This window comes from Gouania willdenowi, chromosome 9 (genome assembly GCF_900634775.1).
Source record: "Gouania willdenowi chromosome 9, fGouWil2.1, whole genome shotgun sequence".
Taxonomy (NCBI): domain Eukaryota; kingdom Metazoa; phylum Chordata; class Actinopteri; order Blenniiformes; family Gobiesocidae; genus Gouania; species Gouania willdenowi.
In genome coordinates, this window is record NC_041052.1 from 17,359,353 (window position 1) to 17,386,168 (window position 26,816).

At 40.0% G+C, this 26,816-nt stretch overlaps 1 protein-coding gene across 1 annotated transcript in view; it reads right to left on the reverse strand.

Moving 5' to 3' along the window:
- The window catches only part of cacna1ba (calcium channel, voltage-dependent, N type, alpha 1B subunit, a), a 126,207-nt gene that overhangs the window by 10,094 nt on the left and 89,297 nt on the right, over positions 1-26,816 (reverse strand). The window contains 19 exon segments of the mRNA XM_028458069.1: positions 827-1,008; positions 1,692-1,807; positions 5,014-5,121; positions 5,361-5,466; positions 11,430-11,526; positions 11,695-11,822; positions 12,184-12,334; positions 13,538-13,634; positions 15,166-15,226; positions 15,491-15,607; positions 18,359-18,364; positions 18,559-18,642; positions 19,317-19,427; positions 19,722-19,886; positions 19,961-20,162; positions 20,300-20,437; positions 21,598-21,703; positions 21,706-21,754; positions 22,262-22,358. Coding sequence (XP_028313870.1) covers positions 827-1,008; positions 1,692-1,807; positions 5,014-5,121; positions 5,361-5,466; positions 11,430-11,526; positions 11,695-11,822; positions 12,184-12,334; positions 13,538-13,634; positions 15,166-15,226; positions 15,491-15,607; positions 18,359-18,364; positions 18,559-18,642; positions 19,317-19,427; positions 19,722-19,886; positions 19,961-20,162; positions 20,300-20,437; positions 21,598-21,703; positions 21,706-21,754; positions 22,262-22,358 — 2,121 coding nt within the window.

The window sequence follows — 26,816 nt, forward strand, 5'->3', positions numbered from 1 at the left end:
AACTGTGGGACAAGAGTCACTTCTGACTTTTCATCCCAATTGTTGTAAACAAGAAATTTAAAAAACATCTAAAATTTTACCTTTTAAATATTTTGTATTTACTATTATAAACACAACTAAAATTCTGCATTAAAAATATTAAATACAAAAAAATGATGTTAAAAAATATAAAAAAAGATTTTTCTGTAACACTTTACTTGAAGTTTTATACATAAGGCTGAGATTAAGCTGTCATTATTATGACATGAGACCTGTCATTAGCATGAATAAGGTGTCATGAAGGCTGTCATTAAATGTTGTCCGTTACCCTAACGGTAACCTACCCTAACCTTAACCATACTAGATCCCTCCACCTAACCCTAAAAATACCAACATAGCTCCAAAGGTGTCATAATTTGGCAAACAACACTTAGTGAGAGCCTTCATGACACCTTATTCATGCTAATGACAGACATTGACAGTGTAATGTCAGCCTTACGTATCAAGCTTCAAGTGATTTTTCTATCTCATTAAAATAAAAGATTCGCTGATTTAATTATACAAAAAAAATTATTATTTAAATGCAAAAGCCTTTTTGTCTAATTGAAGTCAAATGTCGACAGATAACATTTCGGGCCATTCGAAGCAAAGGCTTTAGACAGCAGATGCTCCAATGGATGGGCAACCAATAGGTATCGGCTGATAAAGTTAAAAACAGATCAATCATAATTCCCATGAAAGCTGAACACAAAAGTTATGATGACAGAGCAAACATAGCATCAGGTGTTTTATATCATGAATTCCTGTTTCTGGGCTGATGCTCGAGCTCTTGAGGTGCTGGACTTACATGGTGCCTCCATTGGTGAGGGAGTTGGAGCTCGGCCTGGTCTGAGGCTGGAACTTGGCTTGTGATCGGGCCTGAGCCTGAAGCATGCTGGGAGGCTCCACGCTGTTTAACATCATAGGCAAGTCTTTCTCCTGCATGTGAGTTAGAGGCAGCAATGGCTTAAACAAAGCCCCGAGCTTGCACTGTGGAGGAGAGATGGATGGCACCATGCTGAAGATGTTCAGAGGCAGCAGGCAGAATATTGTGCACCCAGGTCAGACAGCAGCGTGCAGACCTGGGGCAGGATATTCTTCTCTGGCAGTCATGCTTGTAAGTCATACGTGTTTGTGTGAACATGCAGCATCGTTTCAGGGCGGGGTTCAGCCAAATTCAGGGAATCAACTTCTTTGACCCATTTTAGCAGGTAAACAACCTCAGAGTTCTTTTAAGCACCGCTCCTAGATCACCAACGTGCAAATTATGAGCATGCAGCTCACCGGTGCAAAAGATACAGGAAGATGATCTTGTCTTGGATATTGTGTCATTTCTATCATCCAAATCCAACCCATAAAGCACTTATAAGGCAGAGCAAAATCCAAACTCCTCTTTAAGGAGAACATATACATTTACTCCTCCGACACTATAGGTAGCAGTATATATATCTACAGATTTGAACACTCTTTACGTTTCTTTCGGTCAAAACTTCTGTAAAGTAGCCACAGTAGACAGAAGAGTGCTTAAAGTGCTTCTTTAATAAATCACCTGTTTTTAGTGCAAAATCATTGCATGCAGGCTACAGTGCATCGCTGTCTCTGCACATGCATACACATTTCCACGGCTGCATCATTGCGCACTTGTGTGTGTGTGTGTGTGTGTGTGCGTGTACCTGGGAGCCTGATGTGCTCTGTTGCTGTTGCTGCTGAAGTCTCCTCGCTCGGTTCTGCTTGTAGTAGTCGAAGATCATGAAAGCAGCGTAGACCTTCCCTACTGTCAGCTCATTGGCTGAGGGAGGAAAAGAGGACGTAAGTGTGTGTGTGTGTGTGTGTAGTTTCTGCTGACTTGCCGCTCCTCTCTCGTCTATCAATTTGCATTTGCCAGCTCATCCCCTCTAATGTCTTGTTTTAAATAAGAGGAGGCGTCTGATTAATTCCCAGTAATTCTAAGATGGAGTTTAAGGGTAAATAAAAGCAGCTGCACTGATGAGAAACCCCTCAGAGTGTTGATTATAGTAAATGTTTCCCAAACAACTGGAGCAAACCTGCAGCGGTGTGACATATCGGTAGATTGTAATAATTATATAATTCTTTTTCTAAAAGCCCTTGCACTGATTTACCCGGGTGGATTGTCTCTAACATATGAAAAAACAGATTCAAGCCTGAATTTTCATCCTATTTTCCCCACTAAACTCTGACTTTACTCCTAAAACATGAATTCTCACACTTGAACTTGAAGCATCTTGAGAGGACTGTGTTGTAGTTTCTTCTTTCAGGTCTGGAGCTACCTGGTTGTGTTTTTATGTTTATTTTTTTAGGATTCATTTCCAGTCATCACAGTGGCATATTATGTTTAGTCTGCCGGTGGTCATAGTCTTCTCTTGTTGACAACACACACTGTACTATCAGTGTGCCAGTGCAGAGGGTGAGTAGGATTCCCCCCTCCCTACTGTCTTTACACAGGTGCGCCTCATCTCCTGACCCTACTTAATGTGTGAACAGAGTGGTTGCTGGTCCATTTCATTGTCATTGTTAGCTGCTCATGTCGGCGTGCTGCAGTTTTTTTTTGGGGGGGGGGGGTTTAGTCATTCTTTGGTTATCTTTATTACTTGCAGTTGTAATTTGTTTGTTTGGTCTTGGATTTTCATTAAATAAACATTGTTATTCAGAACTTCTTCATGCCTCCTGCCTCTTCCTTTTCCAGTAATAGATCTTTTTTGGAATTAAATATCCACTGATTTACTTTAAGTTACGAGGTCATTTGTGGTTATGTCTTCTTTCTATTGACTTTAAAAAGAAGATAATCTACCGGTTTTACTGCTATAGACCAAATAGCAGTCATAACAAGGTAAGTTTCTGTTGCGTGTTTGTCATGTTAAATTTGTGCACATATTTATGTTAATGTTTGTGGTGTGATACAGTACAGTAACGTTGGGGTTTGGAGCGGTTTTATCATGTCTTTTGTGAATGTGATGAGTCAGTACAGTCTAATGATTGTAACCAGCTATGATGACCAGCACTGATTCTTTAAAAACACACACTGTGAGGACAATTTTTTTCCATTTGTTTCAAATGTTTCAAATTATGTGTCAATTCAGACAAAGAATCGGCCTCTCGGAATCTCTCCTGTGTCGATCACGAGTTGGTGTTGTTAGCTGTCCTTCTTCTGGGGCTCGGCTGTAGCTTGTGATGTTGATCTCAGGCTAGCAACAAGTTGTGGTTGCTGCAACTCAGCAAACACAAGGGGAACAAGTCTGCCTTTCCTTTGTATCACCTTTCGGTTCAGTTTTTGAAGAACTTTTTTTAAAACAGGGATCATCCATCATCTAATGTCACCAATAGACCACTCACTTTCATCCTCAGCCATCAGGAAACAGCAGCAAAAGGAGTAAAAATGATTAGATCACTGTAATTTACTTCCTACAGGCACGCTTTTAGAACAGGTCTAATATATAAGAGCCCCCAGGTGTATCTGTGAGCATCAGCCATAGTCAGTGGCGGTTCTGACACGAATTACTCCCTGGGCGGGCGACCTCAATACCAACTACTCACTACAACTACATATCAACCCAAATAGGGTTTCACTTTTTAGTGCTTTGTTGAAACTAAAAACGTCCTTGTCTTGCCTTGGTGCGGGCAAAGTCATGAATCATGTCCTAGTTAGTTTTTCACTTACAGTGTGGTTTATGCTTATCACTGCCAAACTGCTTGCCCTTTATTATTATTTAGCCAAAAATGTTTAATTTAAATGGATAATGGTTAAATAAATAAATACAATAATAGTTTGGACACATTTGATGACAATTTATCTGATTATTTGTTAAATAACAATCACATTTATAGCAAAGCTGTAAAGAAGAAAATGACAAAACTTTTTATATATTTGTGGGTTTTATTAGACAATTTGATGAACCCCATGTGGGACTCATTGGTCACCAGTTAAAATGGTCCCCACCTATAACATAACACCGGTCCTGCAACCGCAGACAGTTGAATATATTATCAAAGTAAACAAAACTTGTCAAAAGGAGATTCATGTAACCCTATCCGTCACCCGTAGAAACGACTGCGTTTCGGGAGAAATAAGACACAGACTGAGAAATAAAAGCTTTATCGTTAATGACTCCATTTAACCGTTTTCTGTCAACATTTTACACACTGTTGTTCGCTAAAGCAATGTTTAAAGCGGATTTTAAGTGAATATCTGCAGCAGATACCAAAGCACACTTTCACAGGTGTGGAGAAACATTCCTCCATGATTAATCAGGAAAGACTAACACAGGTGTTAATTATACTGTACAAGTCTAATTAAAAAAAGGTTATTTTCAAAGAGTGAAGCATGTATAAGAAATGGAGAATTGAGAGGAAAGCACGAGTGTAAAGAGTCACTATCGGAGCCGACTTCTTCACTCGAAGCGGAGGATTAATGAGAACCGTTTAACTCACACAGACGATGCACTGCATGCGCGTCATATAGCAAATAACCCTAAATCTGCTCTTTTCTGAAGGGGCTCTGGCTGCCTGAGCTCGATGCTGCAAAAAAAGCGTGATCCAGCCTATCCGAGCACGCGTTGACCTTTCCAGGGGTTTGGACACCTGGACGTGGCGTGAATGTCGAGGTGTGTTTGCGTTTCAAACACACAAACACACCTCAACATCCACATAATTCATGATGATCGGCACTCAGTCAGCCCAGCAGCGCTATATAAAAGTCAGGATTTTTATTTATTTTTTTCTCGTGCCGCCCCCCAGAGCATGCTGCCCATGTTGTCCATGTCAAAAACCGCCTCTGGCTATAGTACGGTAGTCTGTGGTCTGCTCCATGCCATGTTCATTAGCTGATCATTCAGTTTATAGAGCTGAAGAAGCCTCTTGCACGACAGGTGAAACGTTTTCAAGCAAAACCTCAAGCAAGTCCATTTACCTTGACTGAACTGTGACCTGACCGAGTGAGGAACTTCACAGAAACAGGGATTTTCCAATAAATACACTTACGTTTATGTGGCGTCACCAGGAGGTCCATGGTCTTCTGAGAGAGGCTGGGCCACACTGTGGACAACTCCTTCTTCAGCTCAGCATCTGATAACCGCTGGGCCACCATTCCTGAAAAGCCACACAGAGAGAGCTGGACCTCAATTACCATTGAATACAAAATACTGAGCTTAATAAACTATCTTACCTTATCCTCTTATCTAATCTTATCTTATATAAGGTCTAAAGTGGTTCCTGTGAATTCTTATATCATATATTTTCTTTTCATTTCTACAAATGTAAACTGTAATTTAAAAAAAAAAAAAAAGGTAACTAAGACATTTGTAAGATGTTTCTTCTGCTCCACTGACCTGAGGCCAGTTTTATCTCCAACGCTGTGCGGATCAGAGCCATCAGGGTGGACGTGAAGTGCACGGTGTTGTCGTCGGCGATGGGCATGTTCATCTTAACAAGACGCTGAGGAGAGGACGAGACATGTTACGAGACTTTCTAGGTGGGAGAGTTCGAACACAGCGTCCAGAGAAACCAATCTGTGTGCTGCTGCCAATTCATCTGCTAACTTTGGTTGCATAAGAGTGAGCCTGGGCCACATCAGAGGCTGTGTTCAGCACACAAACTAGCCTTCTTCACACCAACGCACAGCAGAGACAAACACATTCACATTCACTGCTACAGGCTACTGTATGCAGACTCAAAGTGCACTGGTGCAAGACTGACATCGACCAAAAAGAAGGTGAGGGAAGGCAGGTAACGCATAACCATGACGGTGCCTCAGTAGTCGCAGGAGCTCCACTCTGTCGAATCTGTGAGCGCTCAGACTCAGTGACCACAGGGGGCGTGTGTGTGGTATAGCAGTAAAAAAGAGAAGTTACACAATGTAAGTACGGTAGTTGTGTGAAATTATTTATTTATTTATTTATTTGAATTCGACGATTTTTTTCTCAATAAATAATAGAGTTAATTTGAAACAGTTTATAAATCAAGCAAGCAACATAATTCATAATGATGTATTGTAGGTTTACAATATGATGTGGATGATTGTTCATATGTTTGCATCTCTTTATCAAAAACCATTGGCTGCTGCTTGCAGACGACAGTTTTGGAGAAATCGATTGAGAATAATTAAAGGATGTTATGGTAGTATACCAATGCTTCTGTTGTTAATGTCTTTTATATCATTCTTGGCTGTTTTTGGCCCACAACCAACTGAAAATGGGCTCATAACGCACTAATAATAGGCCCATGGTACAATGAAGATGGGCACAGGGCCAAATTAAAATAAGTCTTCCATCCACTGGAAATGAGCTTCCAACCCACTAAAAATTGTCCTTTGGCCCACTAAATATAAGCCTGTGACACATTAGAAAATGGGCTTGCAACAGCTTTAAAAAATGCCAAACACACTTATTTTTGCTTGCAACCCACAAAAAATGAGCCCTTTACCCAATAAAATATAGCTTGCTACTCACTGATATGGGCCTCCAACCCATTGCAGAAATGGCCACGACAAACCAAACTTAGGCCTGCGACACCCTGAATATGTGCCCATAACCCATAAAAAACAGGCATGAGTCCCAATGAAGCCCATTTCGGGTTATCTTATCTTAGGAATTTAAATGGTTTTGCAGTATTTTACATAGTTTAAGCACTTGTGGAAATGTTGCGCCCTGCAGTCACAGAGTCTGACGGGTCACAGGTTTTGGTGAAACACCGTCCTACCAATCATCAGCTCTGTGCAGTCTGAGCAGCAGCATCATGTGACACTAGCCTAAAGTAAAGTGAGTGGTAAGAGTTGAGCTCCTCTGGACACAAAAAGCATTCACCTACATGAGCTTTCAGTAGCAGTGCAGAGTCAGAGAGACCAGCATGAGACAGGGACGAAGAGCCGAGGAATGCGCACGCACTCACACACACACACACCACACTTATTTATAATACCTTAGAGAATCGTCCTTATGTGATAGATTTGTTTTACACATTACACAGTAGGGATATCAAACCTTTTTAAGACCAGGTTCCACATACAGCTTCATCAATCAACCTAAAATTCCCATGTAATAAACTTTTCAAGCAGAAATGATATCTATAATATACTGAGGTGGTAAGCATGAGGCAACAAACATCAGAAACTAAACAATATACTGTTTTAAAGAACAACCAATGCTTTGTGCAGGCTCTTTTTTAATTTTGGCAAGCGTGCATTAAACAAACCAGAGTTTCGACTTGTTTCAGTTTTGTGCAAACTGTGCCATTAAAACGAGCTGTGACTGTGTGGTCTGACCTGGTTCATATTATATTATCTACAGATACACACACAAGCACAAACGCACACAAAGTTACAGATAAATATTCCCAACATCGGACAGGTTGATATGATATGAGAGAAAGAATGAGTGGGACTGAGAAGCAAAGAGGAAAAAACACACACAAAAAACACACTGCTCCACAAAATAAAGCTCAAACTATCACAGAAAAAAGTCACAAAAGAATGTGTTTTTCCTCCGTTAAAGTGAATTTGTTTTACTTGGATCTTCTTTGTTGGATTTACTGAGATCACAAATTAGGAGCGCTGGAGTGGGTGCGCACGCAAATAGATTACAGGTAGTGTTTATTTAACTGTCTGTGCTTTATTAAGATTTCCAACGCTTTGGTTTAACGAGACAAGGGTTTTGCATTTGCAAGATGGTGAGGGAGAGCAGAGTGGTTGAGTAGACGTGCAAAATGAAATGTGTAAGGTGTTAGCGGAAGAGGCAAATAAACAAATCTCAGCATGAGAAACACCATATGTGCTAAATAAATACACACAACAGCTCCAGCTTTGGTAAGTCTTACTGATCCATTTGAGTCTTCTCCTCCTGATATTCTGCTTGTTATTCAGAGGTTAATACACTAAATAGACGGCTGGTGTTATTTTGCATGTTTGGCAGATGCAATATTCATCTCATGTGGTTAGTAGATCAACTGCAACTGAGGTCCTGTGGTAGTATGTACTATGAAGTTTACACGCGACTTACTCAAAAGCATCGAGTGAAACATTATTGACAGTTCATGTACAAACATAGGGATGATAGAGTCCTGCGTTCACTCTTCTGAATGTCTTCTACTTTACACCAGAACTGGGGAGTATTTCATCAAACCCAGCTCAGGGTTCAGTCCAGGTTTAACCTGATGTCCTGCTCGGTTAAGCCAGGTTCTAACTGAAGTTTCATCAATGAGAAAACACCTTGGTTACCATAGTAACACAGTCCGTGGGTCAAACCTGCTTAAGCAGCAGTCTTGGCTTAAGCTGCAGACGCACTCTCATGAAACCACGTCATCATTTTGAAAGAAGTCATTTAGTGAAGCTTTAAAACACTCAAAGATCTACAAAAGGAAAAAGGAGTCAAAAAGACTTCTGTTATACTTTTTTTGCTTTCTAAATAATGCTTTATTAAAGTATTTTAAAGGGAAATTAAACAGAATATCATGGGAAATGTTTTAATATGATTTTAAATCCATACAAATGACGATAGAATCATTGTCTTATTACATGTTTAAAGTATACTGTATTTTTAATGAGATATCACAGTCTCCATGTGTTTAAATCATCAGTAATAATATATAAGGATACGTGAGTATTCATCGCCTCTGTTTACTGCACGGTATAAATGTCCTTTCATTGATGAGAGATTAATAATGAGAAAGCTGTGGATATACAAAGAGGGAGGGGCTTCAGGGACAGTCACAGGGCAGAGCACTAAGGTTCCCAATGACAAAGATACGCTATCGCTTTGTGGGATGTGCACGCAGTACACGCACCTGCCGTGCACAGCTCACCTGCACCTCCAGCATCTGCAGTGTTGGATGTGACATCCAACAGCACCCCTGCTACTCATTTAGTGCTGAGTTCAACAAACTATTCATCAAACACTCACAAGTGTTTGATGAATAAACACCTTTTTTAATCTTAAATAACAGATGACGTCACATCCTGTTGGTCTCAGAATTGGTTCCTATTGGCTTCTCATTCATCGTAAAAGCTGCAGCGCATGCTGTGATCGATATCGTGGGTCTTATGAGGACGTGCACTTAAGCTAAACACTGGCAGCTGACTCCACTCAGCTGGGAACTTCAAGCTGAGAAGAGTTTGATGAAGTGGTAAAAGTCAACATGGTCACGGACGGCTTAGCTGAACCAGGTTTAAACTATAAGCCTGGCTCTACTGAGAACACTTTGATGAAATACCCCCCTGGGCATCTAAAGGCCAAAATTGTTGCAGCCCTCAAATAACAAAAGAAATACACAAAACGACACCAAAAACACACAAAATTGCCAAAAAAAAAAAAACACAAAATCATTCTAATAACGTACAAAACGACAAGAACAATGCACACAATGACATTTTAGAAAAGTCAAAAACGACAACAAATATACATAAAATGACCCAATGACATTAAAATTATATCAAATAAAAAAATACTTCAAAAACACAAAATATTTATGGAAAAATTAACAAAATAAGAGGGAAACACACAAAATGACAGAAAAATACACAAAGTGACAGAAAAATATACAAACTTACTCAAAAAAACCTACAAAATACACAAAATGACTCGTAAAAAACACAAAAACATCAACAACAAAAAAAACACAAAATAAAAAAAAAGGATATGAAAAACACACACAGGCTTTGTTTTTTTTTCCTTTTGTAATGCTCAAATTGGTCATTACTATAAACGCTGGCTGCCTATCTTTGCTTTACATCATCTTTACACTGTCAGAGCCACTGTCAGTAACCAAGCATAGGCTTACAGGTTAAATTGTAGTAGAGTCAGTAGTGAGTAGTTGGAGAGTAAAGTCACATAACGTGTGCATATAAAGAGAAGTTAGTAATTCATACTACTTTATCATCTTTATTGAACAATGTTGTCTAGAATAGTTCAATCTGAATTAAATGTGTAATAATCAATTAAGAATTTTTGAATTTGTCGCGTAATCGGACCATCCTTAGGGTTTGAGGTCAGTGATGGGTTTCACCCACACAAGCAGCTACGCTCAATCAAACCACCACAGAGGGGATGAGGGACCAAAGGTATAAGAGAAATGCCAAGACAAAAGGAGAGGAACACTGCGGAGCCAATGACAGAGAAGGGAGAAGCACACAGGGAGAAGGTGGAGGAGGAAGAGGAGGGTCTACCTTGTAGGCGACTCTCGGCGGACATTTCTTTCCCAAACCTAAGGGTGGGGACATGTGGAGCAGCATCTGATACATATCGAGGTACTTGATACGGCCACTTCACGATGTGGGAAATCAAGGGACCAACGCAAACAGAGAAGGATGAAGGAGTTAGAGAGGGAGGGAGGGAAGGAGGTAGGGAGGTAGGGGGAGAGTTATAACAGAAGTACAGAAGAATGGAGAAGGAGAAACAGAAATCTGTTGTTAATAGATTTCCTTGAGTGAGATGAGAAGGCGGATGCCATCCTCGGCCTCGGTGGGCGGGGATGCATCTCTGTGGAGCTCAGGATCCCTGAGAGGAGAAGGTGGGATGGAAGAGTGTGGTGAGTGGAGGAGGAGGAGGAGGACCTGGCACGCAGGATGCTGATGAGTGTGGGATGTCTGCGTTGGCATGCTGGCAGACATCCCACTAGTTCTTAGACCAGAGCGCACGGAGACAAAGGTTTCAGTGCTTCGGTGCACAGCTTGCCTTCTTCAACAGAGCCAAATACAACAGATCACACCTTTAAGGGATCAGAAGATAATCCAATTTAACTCAAGCAGGGGTCTCAAACTGAGGCCTGGGGGAGACTTTTTGTCTCGCAGATGCTTATTTTGAGAAAATAAAATTGTAAAAATAAAATAGGATGACAAATACCAAAATAAACTAATAAATATTCCATACACCACCCGTTTGCTTGTTTCTAGGGTCAATCAAAATACAGTAAAATGAATAAAACAGCATAAAATTACATTTTAAATGAACAAAATTAGCAAAATAAATACAAATGTATAAAATAATTATACATTCATCAAAATTAAGATGGAAAAAAACAAAAATAAAATTAAAATCATTAAAAAGAAATTAAAATATGAAGAAATTATTATTTGCTCAGATTTCACACTATTTCCTCTAATCTTGCTGTTGCAAACAACAAAGCAATGCTGCCAGTGGTCCCCACACCATCTACGTTTGAGTGCCCTGACTGTTTTAAGAGGTTAATCTGCGAGTGTGATGGTCTGTTATGGGAGGAAGTGGCGAAGCACGGCATGCTGGGACATCAAAAGCTTTGTTTCCGCTACGACAAAAAAAACCCAAAGCCAGACAGTTTGAAGGGGCAGGTGCTAGTGTAGAGGCGATCTTATTGGTGCACAGCCATTCAGTCCAAAACGTCTCTGGCATATAGGTACACACAGCACCCTGGTGACGGAGGTGTCTGCAAACCTTGTACGCTACCCTATTAGGGCAGTTCTTCCCTAAGCCAAGGGGGGGTGAGATAATGCGTAACAAATTGTACATATCCACATAGGAAATCCGTCCGCTGTGGAGAAAAACAAGCACATCAATAAACACACAATCAGCAGCACTGACTGCATTCAATAAGGTGCAGGAGCGAGGCCCAGAGCCTCAAAAAGGGAAGGGGGTGCTAAACGCAGGGCGTCAGTGCTCAGGGAAAGGGGGGCGTGGTCGTGAGAGAGGCGGGACATACCACGCTGCCGGGTCGTACTCAGCCCAGACCCGGATGAACTCATCCAAGTGATGAGGCCCGAGGATGGAGGAGTCCCGGGTCAGGTACTCAAAGTTATCCATGATGACGGCCACGAACAGGTTCAGCATCTGGAAGATACAGGTATGTTTTGCAGCAGTTTGAGCAACTGTGTGCTCAAACATTTATGAGTCTTAAATATTATGACGTTATAGAAGCTGAAACACACAAGTTTTTCTAAATATGTGTTAAACTTATCAGTGATTCATCTGAGACGTAAATGTAGGCATTGCCCTTTTTTGATTTGATTGGCTCTGGTGAGTCTTCAGATCACGTAATTGGACAAATGACGCATTAGCCAAAAAAGTAAAACATGCTGATCAGTTTCAGTGTTTTGGTTTTGTTGTTTGACCAAACAGGCCCCTCAAGCTCAGTGACTGACTGCAGGAAACAGACCGTCAGTGCTCGAGACTGTGGCATTTCAGTACTGACCAGGAAGGAGCAGAGGAAGATGAAGGACACAAAGTAAAAGTAGGCAAAGTCGCTGCCGCACTCTTTCCCGTTAGTGCCGGACTTTTCGTCACATGCTCGGTGACTCAAACACGACAGCATGATCTCGTGCCAGGCCTCGCCGGTCGCACTTCTGTGTGAAGGAAACAGAGAAACAGGGAAAACTTCACAGGAAGCTTGTGATTGGTCAGATACATAAAATATATGAAACTGTGTTTGACTCGTTTTGGAGCTTTGATCAGCTTGACATTTGAAGCATAAAATCATTGATAGGAGTTTATTTGGCTATGTTTTGTGGCTAAAGTAAAGCATCCTAGAATTACAATATTGTAATGCACTTTATGTTGGCCTTAGACAGTCTTCCATCTTTGTTCTTTTTATCTTATCTTTTTCACATTTTCAAAAAGTTTCTCTCTTTTCTTTCATAAACGGTTAAAGTTTTTTTGACACACATTCAGTGTCTGCTAAACACACAAATTCATTAGGGGATTATTGGTGGTAAGAGTAAAGTTTGACAAATATATGTCCATCTGAACGATAGCTTCAGTTTGCTTATCTACTGAGAAATGCAGCCACAAAGTTTCAGGACTTTTCATATGCTCATACTGGTCATGTCAGTGGCGTTAACCCACATTTGCATTAAACCCACTGCCCATGTTATTGCAAATACTATGATCTGATCTATGATCTGAAACAGCTGAAGGAGAAAGAGTATGCAATGTCTTACAAATAAAAATTAAGTCAAATTAAAGCTGCATTAGCATTAAAGACTAAATTGCACATTAGCAAGTGCTACGTTTAAAACAACAACCATTGACTGACTCAGCGTGCACACAATTATGATTGATTTATAACTGGATTGGTCCATTTTGGTGTTTGGTGTAGCTTGTGAAACAAAAGCCATGATAAAAGCACCTCTGTAAACACTTGTCCATTGCTGCTCTCTGACAGGATTAACTTGAAACAATCCTAGGCTAACTGACAGGCTGAATTACCAATCATAAAACACAAAATTAAACCATCCGTTTTCGAATCGAGCAGGTAGTTTAAAACTCAGACTTTCACATAAAGACAAAAAACAAAAAGTGCCTTTACCTTCCTCTGCATTTAACATAAAACAGAGGCAAAAACATAGACAGTTTATATCTGTAACTTTGGACAGCCTCACCCAATGTCATACATATTTACAACAAAACATCTCCACAAGACATGATACAGCCATTTTGCACCATGTCAAAGAGCATGTCTGCTACACGTGCTTTTTGCTTTATAGTGTAATGTTTGTCCAGATTTTTCAAAAGCAATTTCTTATGGATATGACGGAGCTTTTTCGTACCTGAAGAGCAGCATGAGGGCCTGGAGGAACGTCCTGAAGTTGTTGTGGTGATTGATGGCCGTTTCTTCATTCAGATCAATGTTTCCAAACACCTTTACAGGACATACGCACAAGCACGCACGTACAAACAAATGCACACGTTGCGGCACACAGTGTGACATGTTAGTGGTTTTTGTGTATCGTGGTTTGCCATGTGTGTTGCATGCTGATCTTCTGCTTTAGATGTTGGTGAGATTGTTTTTTCCACAGAAACAATGAATAGAAAATAAATTGCTGGTAAAAGTAATATGGTTCAACTGTTTGAGTTCCAGCATATTTTTAAATTTTAACATTTTCACGGTTCCATTGTTAAACAAACAATACTCATACTGGGAAGTAGAATGATGCATCATTTTCCAAATCAAACCATTTTGATACAGTTCTCTGTGAAAACCACAACTGCTGAACTTAGTCTTGAACCATGAAACAATGCTATGCATATCTCCGTAGAGATTTTTCCTTAAATTTAATGATCCTGAGATGCACTGCTTTTGCAAAATAACAAATTGGAAAGAAGTCTGTCATCACAACGCATGAAATTAATAGCTTGCTGATGTCTTTCTCAGCTCATATTATTCAAAACTGAATGTACGTCTCCCTTATCAATAGTCATCATGCACGTGCACACATACAAATGCATTGATATGGAGATACTTTCCAATTGCTAATGCAGCATTACGCCCATATATTACACTACTTAGAGTGCTCTTTTAAAAATTTCGCTTACGTTTGTAGGTGCAGAAGTTAACATTGACTGTTATGCTGACCGAAGCTAGCATCTGCTAAGTAATAATGATGTTAGCTAGCTCACGATTATATTAATGTCTCCACTTACCAATCTTTATGAAGTTTCAGATGCCTAACAAAGTTTGATGTTGTGCTGTCCTTGTTAGTTTGGTTGCTTGGCATTTGGCTACTCTTGTTTTATCAATCATGGTATAATCTTTAAACCCAAAGGATATCACTTTTGGAATAATTGTCTCTGTGAGTGCGCACACGTTGATATTGTCAGCTGCTTCCTGATTGGCTGTCAGTTTGTTTAAAGGTGGACCTGTCAATCAAAGTCCTGTTTGACTTTGGATGGCAGATCGTCGTCCCGCAAGGGTTTGAGCAGACTTATTGCTCATCATTAATAATTAAACAATACACTTTATAAAATATTTTGTCATGGAAGGGGAGGAAGTCAAGTCTTCCCAAGTCAACAGGCTCAAGTTAAGTCACGAGTCATTTGTTTTCAAGTCCAAGTCGAGTTGCAAGTCTTTTGTGATTTTGTCAAATCGAGTCATCAAATTTGTGACTCGAGTCAAAGTCATGTAACGTCAGTCCACACCTCTGGAATGCAGTGAAATGAGCATGTCATGTTATATTTAATCTACAGATTAGTATTTAAACTTGAAGTACATGTATCTATAATCTAAATCTATAGGCAATAATCTATAGTCTATATTCTATAGGCATCACAACAGCTGCAAGCTTGTATAATAATGACTGCATTGTCCCTGTCAAATAAATAAATAAATGATCAGTCCACTCACCTGCAATAGAAGGATAAAAATGGGAGGATCGTCAATAACCAGGATAGCCTAAAAGCCCGATGATGGCGTAAATAAAAAACAGCATGGCGATTAGCAGGCAGACATATGGCAGAGCCTGAAGGAGAAGTTAACACGAGGCACCAGTAAATCTAAGTATTACAGGACAATATCACAATATCACACAAAAATGTATCTCAGAATGAGTCCAGTGTGTTTTGTCTTTGATCAACTTCATCAAGGTTTCATCAAACTAGTCAACACTCAATGGCAGGAGTTGCACTATAAAAGCTTGATGTAAAGGGGGTAGATCTGACACGTGTGCTCGTGGAGTGATCTGACTGCTGTTGATGGACAGTGAGTACGTGATGACATCACTCACCTTAAAGGACTGGACAAACGTCCACAGCAGGATGCGGATGGTGTAGCCCTGCCTCAGCAGCTTGATGAGCCGGGCGGCTCTGAACAGCCTCAGGAAGCTCAGGTTCAGCAGACGGTCCTGTTCACGGACACATTGGAGAAGACACACCTGACCTTAGTTTGTGGCACTTTAAAAGTGTAAATACTGCCCAAAAAACACTTTTTTCTGCTGAATTCATATATGATTAGGTATGAAGAAATTTTGTTTATTTATTCTAGTTCAACTCTTCACATTTTAGTCAAAGTATTTAAATACGGAGTTTTTAGTTGTAAAATGTCAGAGTGAATGCTCTCTATGGGTTAAACACCGGCAATTACAATCAAATTTTGCTATTGGCTGAGATGCTGTTGATGAGTGTCGTCACTAACTGTCAATGATGGCCCCGCCCCTCCTATAAAACCTGGTAGGAGGGACTTGTGTTTCCTACTCTCTCAGCTGTCAATGAGCATTGATTGACAGCTCCATGCAGACTGTGTTCAGCTGTAGTGATGTTCGTGACTGTAGGGTTGTCTGTTCGTGGGTGAGCTGTGGACTGAATTTCCCCTCTAGTGGCATTTCAGATTATCATGGGGGCTTACACTTTAATTTTTAAAAAACACATTCCATCATTTCTTCACTCATGTTCTCCTCTCTATCAGTCTTAAGAGTGTTAAACCATGTACTTGTTTTTTGCTAGCTCCACTCCCTGCATCCTCCTGCCCATTCACACACATAGTATACTTCTGCTCACCTTCATCCCTCTCCTCTCTCACCAGGGATTAAAGTGAAAAAAAATGATTTGACTGAAAAAAAATTGGCAAGCCCAACCCACATGGTATGCATTATATAGTGATTTAACAGTAGCCCACTACATCCAAAGTGCTTTTCCGACTCAAGCGGCTGCCACATAGGCACCTGCACACACCTATAAAACAGAATGACAATCATCAACAATCATCATTGTTTTATCGTACTAATTTAAATTGGTCTCAAAAAAGGCCCTTAAGAATATGGTCAAACCATTTAGGTTTCAAAAATTTCAAGAAAGGTTTTACCTAGCTTATTTAAGAAATAATTGTCCACATAGGATTCCAGTGCACATTTTATTTAAACCTCACAAAAACAGACTACAGTAACACGGTCACGGACACGGTTTGGTCCCAATCCAGACCATTGGACTGCATGATATCCGTCAGTGTGTGTGTGAGCGTATTTGCATCAGCAATATTGACCTTACTTGAGGCAAAATGCTGGGTCAGTACTTTCTGCCTATCGTCATCAAAGTACCTCACAAGCACGTTTACAACCCGGTCCATGTTAGTGGTGGTGGATTTGTCAACATTTAGGGAAAACATATGACCCTGTAGCTTGGATGACAACTCAGATTTGAACTGGGCACCAATGCCATGTGTAGACAGGTACGACGCGTGTGTATTTGACATCGACAATCTAGAAAGAGCACTTCGATCCTCGGCCATGGCAGTAACTAGTTATACTAGGGGCTGGGCTAGAGTAAACGAAAGATCGTGTTCAGCTATGAAAGCACATATGCGCACTTTTTGGTTGCACACACGATCAGCCATGGAAATGGGGGCCTCGGCTGTTACTGTAACGGCACCAGGCAGAGAGGAGGTATGTTTCAGCGCTCGAACAGCAGCCTTGTGTTTAGCATCTGCAGCATGGCGTGCGAACACTTTCTTGCCATTGCCGCCATTTTTTTATGACAAATAACGCACATACACACACCAATGTCATCTTTTTGCACCATGTGCGAAACAGCTTTCCATCATCCCCCGCTTCATCTAACCAAGCCCATCTCCATTTGTTTTTTATTTTCCCGTCAATTTGACCAGTGTCAGTACCCTCTTCAGCAAACAACGACTCCATGCTGTCATTAGGCTCAGTCAAGTTACCTGGGAAGGTTTTACGAACTAAGCATGCTGAATCCAAACAACAAAGAGAAACGCGCCCCGCAATAATCTACCGTAAACCATAAGGTAGAATAGCGAAATGTCTACTGCTACACTGAAGATTATACATTCAACTGGTTATACTGCCGCTAGCCTAGGCTAGCTTACTGCAGAACGACAAAATGCCAACATGAAAAGCAGAACATTTTTTAACTTACCTTATAAACTGATCTTTATCCATGGCCCAACCATATCCATACATACTTGCCAACCCTCCCGATTTTCCCGGGAGACTCCCGAATTTCAGTGTACCTCCCGAAAATCTCCCGGGGCCACCATTCTCCCGATTTTCGCCCTGACATTGTCCGGGCGGACCGTCCTTCACTGAGCGTTGTTTCCGGCCCGACAATAATAACGATTACACCGCATAAGAAGAGGAAGAAGAGTCTTCTTCCTCTTCTTATGCGGTGTAATCGTAATAATAATATTGTTGTAATAATAATTTTTCCGTCTCATAATTTTAATTTGACGGAATTCCGTCACCCTGACGGAAAACTTTAATCCCTGTCTCTCACACTAACCTCCAATACTCTAAGTTCTCTTCAACCTGCCCCTTCTCATTCAAAATAATTGTGTCATCTGCAACCACCACCATCACATCCTCTATCCTCACATCATCTACTAGTCCGTCCATCAGCACTGCAATGATAAGCGGCTCGGAGCTGATCCTTAGTGCAATCATATCTTTACTTTGAAAGGCTCTGTCACACTGTAAGCACACTTCACTGCTGTTTGACTTCCTTCATGAATGTCTGAGGCCCCTGCAGTACACCAAAGGCCAAATCAGTATGTACACCATGCCCCCACACGAGTAGCAGTGATCCGCTGTATGAACCACAGCTGCTAATCTCCAGGGTGCCAGAAGCAAAAGGTCACTCACCGTTGTCTACAGACATCAGGAACACACCGACATTGATGAAGAGGATGTGGAAGAAGGGAGGAAAGGAAAGACAAAACAAAAAATAAGATGTGAGAATGTGGGAAAGACAAGAAACATACATGTACAAGTATGTCAGCCACTCACGGTCTGCAGTGTGTGTGTGTGTGTGTGTGTGTGTGTGTGTGTGTGTCGATGCTCACATTGATTTCCGTCACCAGGATGTCAGTGATGCTACCAATCACCGTCACAAAGTCAAAGATGTTCCAGGCATCCTTAAGGTAGTTCTGAGAGGACACAAACAACCGTTGGCACAAACTAGCTGCAGCAGAAGAATACAAACCCATAACAACCTAAGTTTGACTGGTTTCCAGTAGAAAGATATAAGCATGCTCAGAATAAGACCTAACAAAAATCTGGACTTCTTTATACTGGCAGGGTTTTATTTACAGAACCTCTGCCAGGGCTGAGCTCCCACCAGCTTCAATAGATCAGACACGGGCAACATATGCAAACCTCACACTAAATATGTGCAGCTCCCAAAACACATGCACTAATGACTCCAAAAACACACAAAATGAAGCAGAAATACAAATGACTCAAAAATGCACAAAAATGGCAGAAAAATACACAAATTGTCGTTCAAAAACACACATAGATAAAAATATTTCCAAAAATGTACAAAATGACAGAAACATGCACAAAATGACTTCAGAAACACACACAGCAAAAACACACAAAACCTTTGATTATTCCACTATTAATGCTCACATTGGTCATTATGATAAATGCTGACGTGAATGTTGATAGTGTGGCCCTTGGGATCACATATCACATTGTTTTACGGTTAATGCGGCACAAACACTGTTAATTACTTGAGTTTCAGGGTTTTCACCAAACAAAGAAAGACAGAAAGAAACTGCTGAAGCTGCTAAAACTAAAAGCCTGCAGAGTTACCCACCAGTGGACCAAAGGCGATGATCTTCAGGATGCACTCTAGGGAGAAGAGCGTGGTGAAGACGATGTTCAGGTTCTTCAGCATCGCCTCGTAAAAGTCTGGAGCTCCATGAAACTGCAGCACAGCAACACAGTGAGCAAATAGAAGGTGCTTCACAAACATGCAAAACCATCACAAATTTCTGACCGGAAAACGTACCCGGAAAAGAAAAAACTGCACTAATCGATCAAACAAACAAAAAATTTATTTCTCTCTTTTTTAGAAATAAAATATCCAAATGTTGAAACTTGAGTGTGAAGTTGAAACACCAGTAGGAGTTAAGTTATTCATACAAAAGGAAAATACAAAGAAATAAATAAAAAGGAGGTTTGGTTATTGGGGAACACGTTAAATCCGCCGTAACATTACCTTCATCATGAGGACGACTGTGTTGAGTGCGATCATGATCATGATGGAGTACTCGAACGGAGCCGATACCACAAACTTCCACATGCGGTACTGGAAGGACTGCGTGTTCTCGGGCATGTAGCGCGTCAGGGGTTTGGCGTTGATGGCAAAGTCGATGCAGGCTCTCTGTAACAAAGCGATCACATTTCTGGTCCAGTATCTGCAGCACTGACACTAACATACGACACTTTTGAGAGTACCTCGTTCTTCTCCAGGCTGCACTCGGACATTGCCTTGTCGCCCTGCTCCTGGAAGGTGATGATGATCAGAGCCACAAAGATATTCACAAAGAAGAAGGGGAACACTACAAAGTAGACCACGTAGAAAATTGACATCTCTATCCGGAAGCCTGGATTTGGACCTTTGTCTTCAAAGGTGGCGTCCACAGAGTGTTTCAGGACGCTGTGAGGTAACAGGGCACAACAGGTAATATATCATTTAGGGACCAAAAGATGACTTGCGGGGAAAGAAAACTGTTGGTACACTTTCTCAAAGCTTCAGAAACACTTGAGGTGGGATGGACATGTGTGTTGTCTCACGTTGGCCAGCCCTCCCCAGTCGAGACAGTGAAGAGCGTCAGAAAGGCCCACAGCACATTATCGTAGTGAAACTCGTACTTCTTCCACTCCCGAGGCATTGCCGCCACCTCGTCTTTGTCGTAGTCCAGAAATTGTCCCCTGAAAGACACAAAGTACCAGGTCAATCTGGCTGAAACTGACTAGTATACTGTAACGTTAGAAGGACAATTTAATGCAGACTTCCCAAGTTTTATACACAGGTACATTCGTGCCATAATTATGCACAAGCAAAAACACCTTTTGTGAATAAATACAAAGTGTGTGCGAGTACGACAAAAATCTGCACAAGCAGAAACAAATTTTGAGTTTGTAAAAAAATAATTGTACACAGGCAAAAAAAAATTCTGTAAGGGTGACCAAAATCAAATTTGTGAGAGCAAAGTATAGAGCAGTGCTTCTCAAATGGGGGTACGTGTACACCTAGGGGTACACAATAGCACTACAGGGAGTACTTGAGAGAGAGAAAGTGTAAATATAACAAATGAAAGCATTAAAATATGGGTTTTATCATGTTTATTTGTAGTTAAAAATGATAATCATAATAATATCGATAAAAATGATCATTAGAACATTAACTGAAAACACAAGGGTCAGTCTTGGTCCCACACCAGGCGGGAGATGACCAGAATTGATAAAAAACATAAAATAAAAAAGATAAATCTATTCAGAGGCACTAAATACTGTTTCTTTACACGTATATACAATGGGATCATTTAAACGTGTGTTATTACTCATTCATTCCATCATTATGCTCTCAGAAATAAGAGAAAGGGGTACTTTCGGCCAAAAATATTTGAGAACCACTGGTATAGAGCACATAGATTTTGTCTTTGCTTGTGCAGATTTGCGGCAAAAATATGAAGTCAAAAGATTTAAACCTACTGGTTCGCAACTGGTGTGGCTTTAGGACCCATAATGACCCTTAAGGATAAGCTGTGACCCAAATAGAGGAACATTTCCAACAGAAACAAAAATATAGTGCAATCGCACATAATGCATGCATCATAATATCACTGTTGATCATTTAAGGGGGATTACATTTATTTCAATATGATTTCATCCAGAAACTAAACGCAGGCGTGTAAAGAATTTTGAATCAAAGAAAAACCATATATATATAATAATATAATATGAGTTAGATGATACAAAACTGCCTCCTAATGATAGAATTAAGAATAGCTGGTCCTCTTCTTCAAGATAAAAGCGGTGTTTTTCTTTAAAATCTTTTTCTTTTCTTATTGTGCCTGTGTCAGACTCACTTGCAGTCCTTCTGCAGACCCTTGGACTCGTCAGTTGCAGTAGAAAAACTTCCCCTTGAAGAGCTGAATGCGATGACGGCAAAGATGAACATGAAGAGGATGTAACGATGAGGATGTTGAGGACGTTCTTCAGGGAGTTGACCACGCAATCAAAACACTGCCTGAGGACGGAACATGCACACACACACGCGTGCGTTTAAAACTCAGTGATTGATGTGAAAGGAATCCAACTGTCAGTGTGTGGCCTGATGTGAAAATCTACATATTCATGAACTGTGTGTAATGCAGGAAGACTATTTTTAAGTTCTCCGATCAGGGAATATAAATAAATCATTATAATGATTGCTGCACTGCTGGAGGAAATGTTTTAAAGTTTGGAAGGATTATAAAACAAAGTTACACTAAGAAACACAAAAAAGACACAAAAGGAGAACAATAATACACATAATGACTCCAAAAAGACACAGAATGCCAACAAAAATACACAAAATGACTCCAGAGAGGTAAAATCAACAACAAAAATACACAAAACAATAACAAAAACACAAAATGACAAAAAACACACAATGTGTATAAGGTGCTACAATTGTTGGTCTGACGTGGTCTCTAACAAATATTTTATTTTCAGAAGGAACCAAAACAAATTAAATAATGGAGGGAGAACCTTGAGCTTTGGCAGACGTTTAATGGTCTTAAGCGGTCGGAGGACTCGGAGGACTCTCAGTGACTTGATGGTGCTGATGTCTTTGCCTTTGGTCCCCCTGTGAAGAGCACACAGAGTTAAACCCTGTAACATGGTTGTCACTACAGAGGCTGCCTTCCAAACTGGGAGCTCAAATTTGACATTTACTCTCCAAACTGTTTCCTCGTATTTAAACTGGGAAAAACAAGAAGGCAATGTACATTGGAGCTGCTAATGTCAGGTACTCAGAGCATTATCACGTGTTTCACAAAAAAATGACATATTTCTCTTTTTTCCTTTGCCTGATAAGAAATGTTAACCAATAAGTTGACCTGATAGCATATCCCAACCCCTTTACCCTTTGACCCTGGTCAGCCAGCCCTGCTACGCGCTAATGCTAACCAAAACAAATTGTACTGCTCGCTGGTATGGAATTCGTTCACAGTCTCAAAAGAAGACAGTACATTTACCGTCTGCAATACGTCGAACGCTAAGATTCATCTTCAAGTTTCCTTATCCCTCACCTGGAAAGATACACAACATGACGGCGTTTGGAAGGAATAAGAAATGGCCGCTGCAAAGTTGTGAAAGATGTAGGAGGCTTTTTCAAGTTGGAAGTAACATGAAACAATACAAAAAATGACTAACAACACAAAAAATAACTCCAATGAACCCACAAATGATTAAAAGAAAAAATGCACAAAAGAACAGATACACACAAAATGACTCAGTTTAACAACAACAAAAAATATCAACAAAATGAGTCTCAAAACACACAAATTAACAACAAGAACAATCAATACAACAGCAAAAAAACCCACACAAAATGACAAAAAACTATAAAATACACAAAATGAGTGTACCTAGGAAAAAAAACATCTTTAGGTTCCCTTATCAGTGACCTAAAACCCTTTCCCCTTAAAACGAGGGCATTGGAAGAAATATGAAACAGCCAATGCACAGACAGTTAATAAGTCACTAGAGGTGTGGAAGAGTGGAGGGAATTATACAGGTCAGGTTGAGAAACACTGAGCCCAATTTCATCATTAATCCACACATGATGATGCACTGAGCACCTTTCCATATACTTTATCAATATCTATCCACTGGAGCTGCTTTCCTTTCTTCCCTGAATATTAGTTCATCAACCTACAGAACTGTCTGTCAGTTCATTTACTTGTATAGCAAAAAGAAACAATCAAATGGTGTGTGTAGTAAAAGTGAGGAAGAAGTGACTTGTTATGTTATTCCTGAGCAGAACGCACTCCGCATACACGCAGACATGCAACGACCAATCATCATCAACTCTGCGTGAGGTGTGCATCATGTAATCCTGGTTTACATGAACAAGTCGAGCATGTAATCTCTGCATGTAATCTCTGCATATACACGTGCAGGAATTGAGTTACTTCACCATCCTATCAGTAGGAGAAGATCCACACCTAAGCACATGCATACATTTCAGACCGTGCATCAGGATCCTAATTTGCAGGATATCTGAGTTAGTCATCTCCTGGATTAAGATTTGCGACTTCAATGTCAAATGAAAAGCACTTTCAATACATTTGTACAACAGTATATTGCATGGTCATTGTGTGAGGTCATAGCTTTACATTTCCAATATTCAACAACAACGATAAACACAAACTGATCAGATTTGCTATTGCACGTTGAAAGATGTTTTCTCTACCAGGATGAAGCGCTTTCCTTTTCCTGATCAACAAGAGACACAACAACACACATGGTATTCCTTCACCCTTCGACTTGGCAAGTGATCACAAGTTTTCATCTTGAAGTTTCTTAATACACATTTAACACCTTGCTCTAGTTATGAGAAAAGAGGTGCGTAGTCAAGAAGAACATACAGACTCTGCTAAAACCAATTGAAACCCAAGTAATTCCTTGCTTTATCAATAGTACAGAACTTTAGTAAAAACCTTTGCTCCATTATTTTTTATTGCACTTCCTTTATAGTAATAGTACTAAAGAAATGACTTCAGGTTTCTCAATATGCAGATGATACTCTCCTCTGATGATCAGAAAAACAGATGCATAATCAAAGAGAACATGCAAACTGTGCTAGGAATAATGAAATCTCAGCTACAACATAATAATTTAGGAATATAAGATTTTTCTTACTTTTTTCAATTAAATTGAGAAATTTAACTTTGTAAGGATTATGTCTTAAAACACCTAAAACAGATAAACTGCTCTCTTTATAATTAGACTGCAGTCTTTACAGACTGGAGCCTCAGTTTAAACATGCTGCTCTACATTTTCACTGTGAATCAATGGACTGAAATAGTCTAATCTGCTGTAAACTGAAGCATAGAGAGTAAAGTAACTGACGCAGCAGAATGTCATTGAAGACAAATAGGCAGCGTGGCTACAGTAGTTTCTCTCTTCTGCAGAGGAAAGTCATCAAATCCTCCAGAGTTCTTTAATTCTTCAGAAATCATCATATACTGTTGCGGGCACTTAATATATGCACTATGCTGAAGTATATTACAAAAACATTGATAAGAAAGGTTTAAATGTGTAAAGTTAAAATCATGTGAATGGACATGCAGTAAGACGATTTACATCTCATCAGCATCGGTAATAACTGAGGGAAAGTCACTTAGTTCATCCAGAAAATGACTGAATAAATGAAACATGCAAAAGTTTATTTTTACTCTCCTCATCGAAGCCTCTCCAGACCCAGTGGCAAGATTTTATCTTTACTGGTTGTGTGCCAAATGACATTCCCAAACGCTTGTCCATGTGTGCCGGCAACACTCTGTGGGAAACTAGTATGGCTGAACAACCACGCCCCTATAAGCCATTGAATTTTACCCACCGTCAACAAAAGTGCATAGTATCGCTAATGCAAGGTACAGCCTCTCCCAGAGTGGGGATTGGCCAGACACAGGCTATTTGCATACCTAGAAGTACAATCAGAAACATGTTCTGAAGGGAACTCATGAAAACCACTTTTTAGAGCGCTGAAATTCGGGACAATGGATGCAATTAGAGCAATACACTTGCAAAACTATTTTGGTAGGCTTCTGAGACCTGTGTGAAATGGTATGAAAAAAGTATAATATGGTACCTTATCGCTTATCAATATTAAGAATGGTTATTGCACTCTGTAGTGACATGAAGCTCGATAATGTGGGTTTTTGGGTTGCAACGTCCATTCGTTCATGTGACACAACAAAAGTGTTTTCATTGCAAAGTGTCATTCCAGAAGTCGTAAACGCTTCTTCTTCCAACGTGTCACAGATAGAAGTGAGCAGGAGTGTTCATCCTACATGAATACAGGATCTTTGGCAGCATTAGAGTCACACATTAAAGCCCCGCCCCCTCTATGAGAGAGAGCAGAGCCTGACTCGTGCCCTCGAGTATTGACTATCTTGCACAAACCTCCATAAAGTTGCTCACCACCAACGGCTCATTGTGTCACTCCTGTTCATCATATTTCCAAAACTTGTTTTAAAACAACTGGTGTATTATGTTAAATTAGTGTGACCTTAATGACATTTGCTATTAAACAGTCAATGATCTGATTTAGTTATTATGACAATAAGAAAGAAACTTTTACGATTGGTTCAGTGCTGGATACCTCCTTATATTACCCATCATAAACATTTCTGCTAAGAGCACATTGTCCTTTTACTCCTAAGTTACATGCAATACCTTCCATGCTCTGATGCATATTAGTCAGCATGCACACGTGACAACACGGTTAGTTGTGTAGACACACGATTACAATGGGAACTAAAACAACCAGATGAGTTGGTTTTCCTCTGAGAGCTTGCAAACAATCCCACAGACTGGAGGAGAGACATTTGAGTTACTACAGGCAAAGATTGTACTCGCTTTATGTTGGTAACTTAAACTCTTAAGCAGCAATAAAAGGTTTATTTAACTTTTGGACATCACTGCTGCACAGTTCTTTACTAAAAGACCTAAAACGTTACATCTGAAGTAGAGAAAAGGCCCAAAACTTCTGTTTCCTCCCAATTTGGGAGTGAATCGGAGTTTGCAGCAACACAATGATTATCTAAATCAGAAATGGGCAACCGGTGGTCAGTGGGCCACATGCGGCCCCCAACACAAATACACAAAATGACTACAAAAACATGCAAAACGACAACAGAAAAACACAGAACGACAACAAAAACAAACAAAAAGACAGTATTTTTTTTAAATTGCTGTCATGAATGTTGTTAATGTGGCCCTCGGATCAAATAATTACATTTTTGTGGCCTTTAGTGTAATGAAAGTCAGCTTGTGTTTAAATAATGTATCAATCAAAAGCTTTTATCACAAAATAAACAATTTTAATTGTTTTCTACAGCATCGAACTGTCATTAAGTAGTCTTGGATTAGGAATTCATGTCATCTTATATACAATTTATAACAAAAGAACTTATTTTAAAGGTAAGTTTAGCTCAAAAAACAATAACAATATCAACAAAAATAAACAAAACACATATTTTAAAATAGAAACCATAAAACTATCCTTACACACAAAAATAGCCCAAAAAAAATT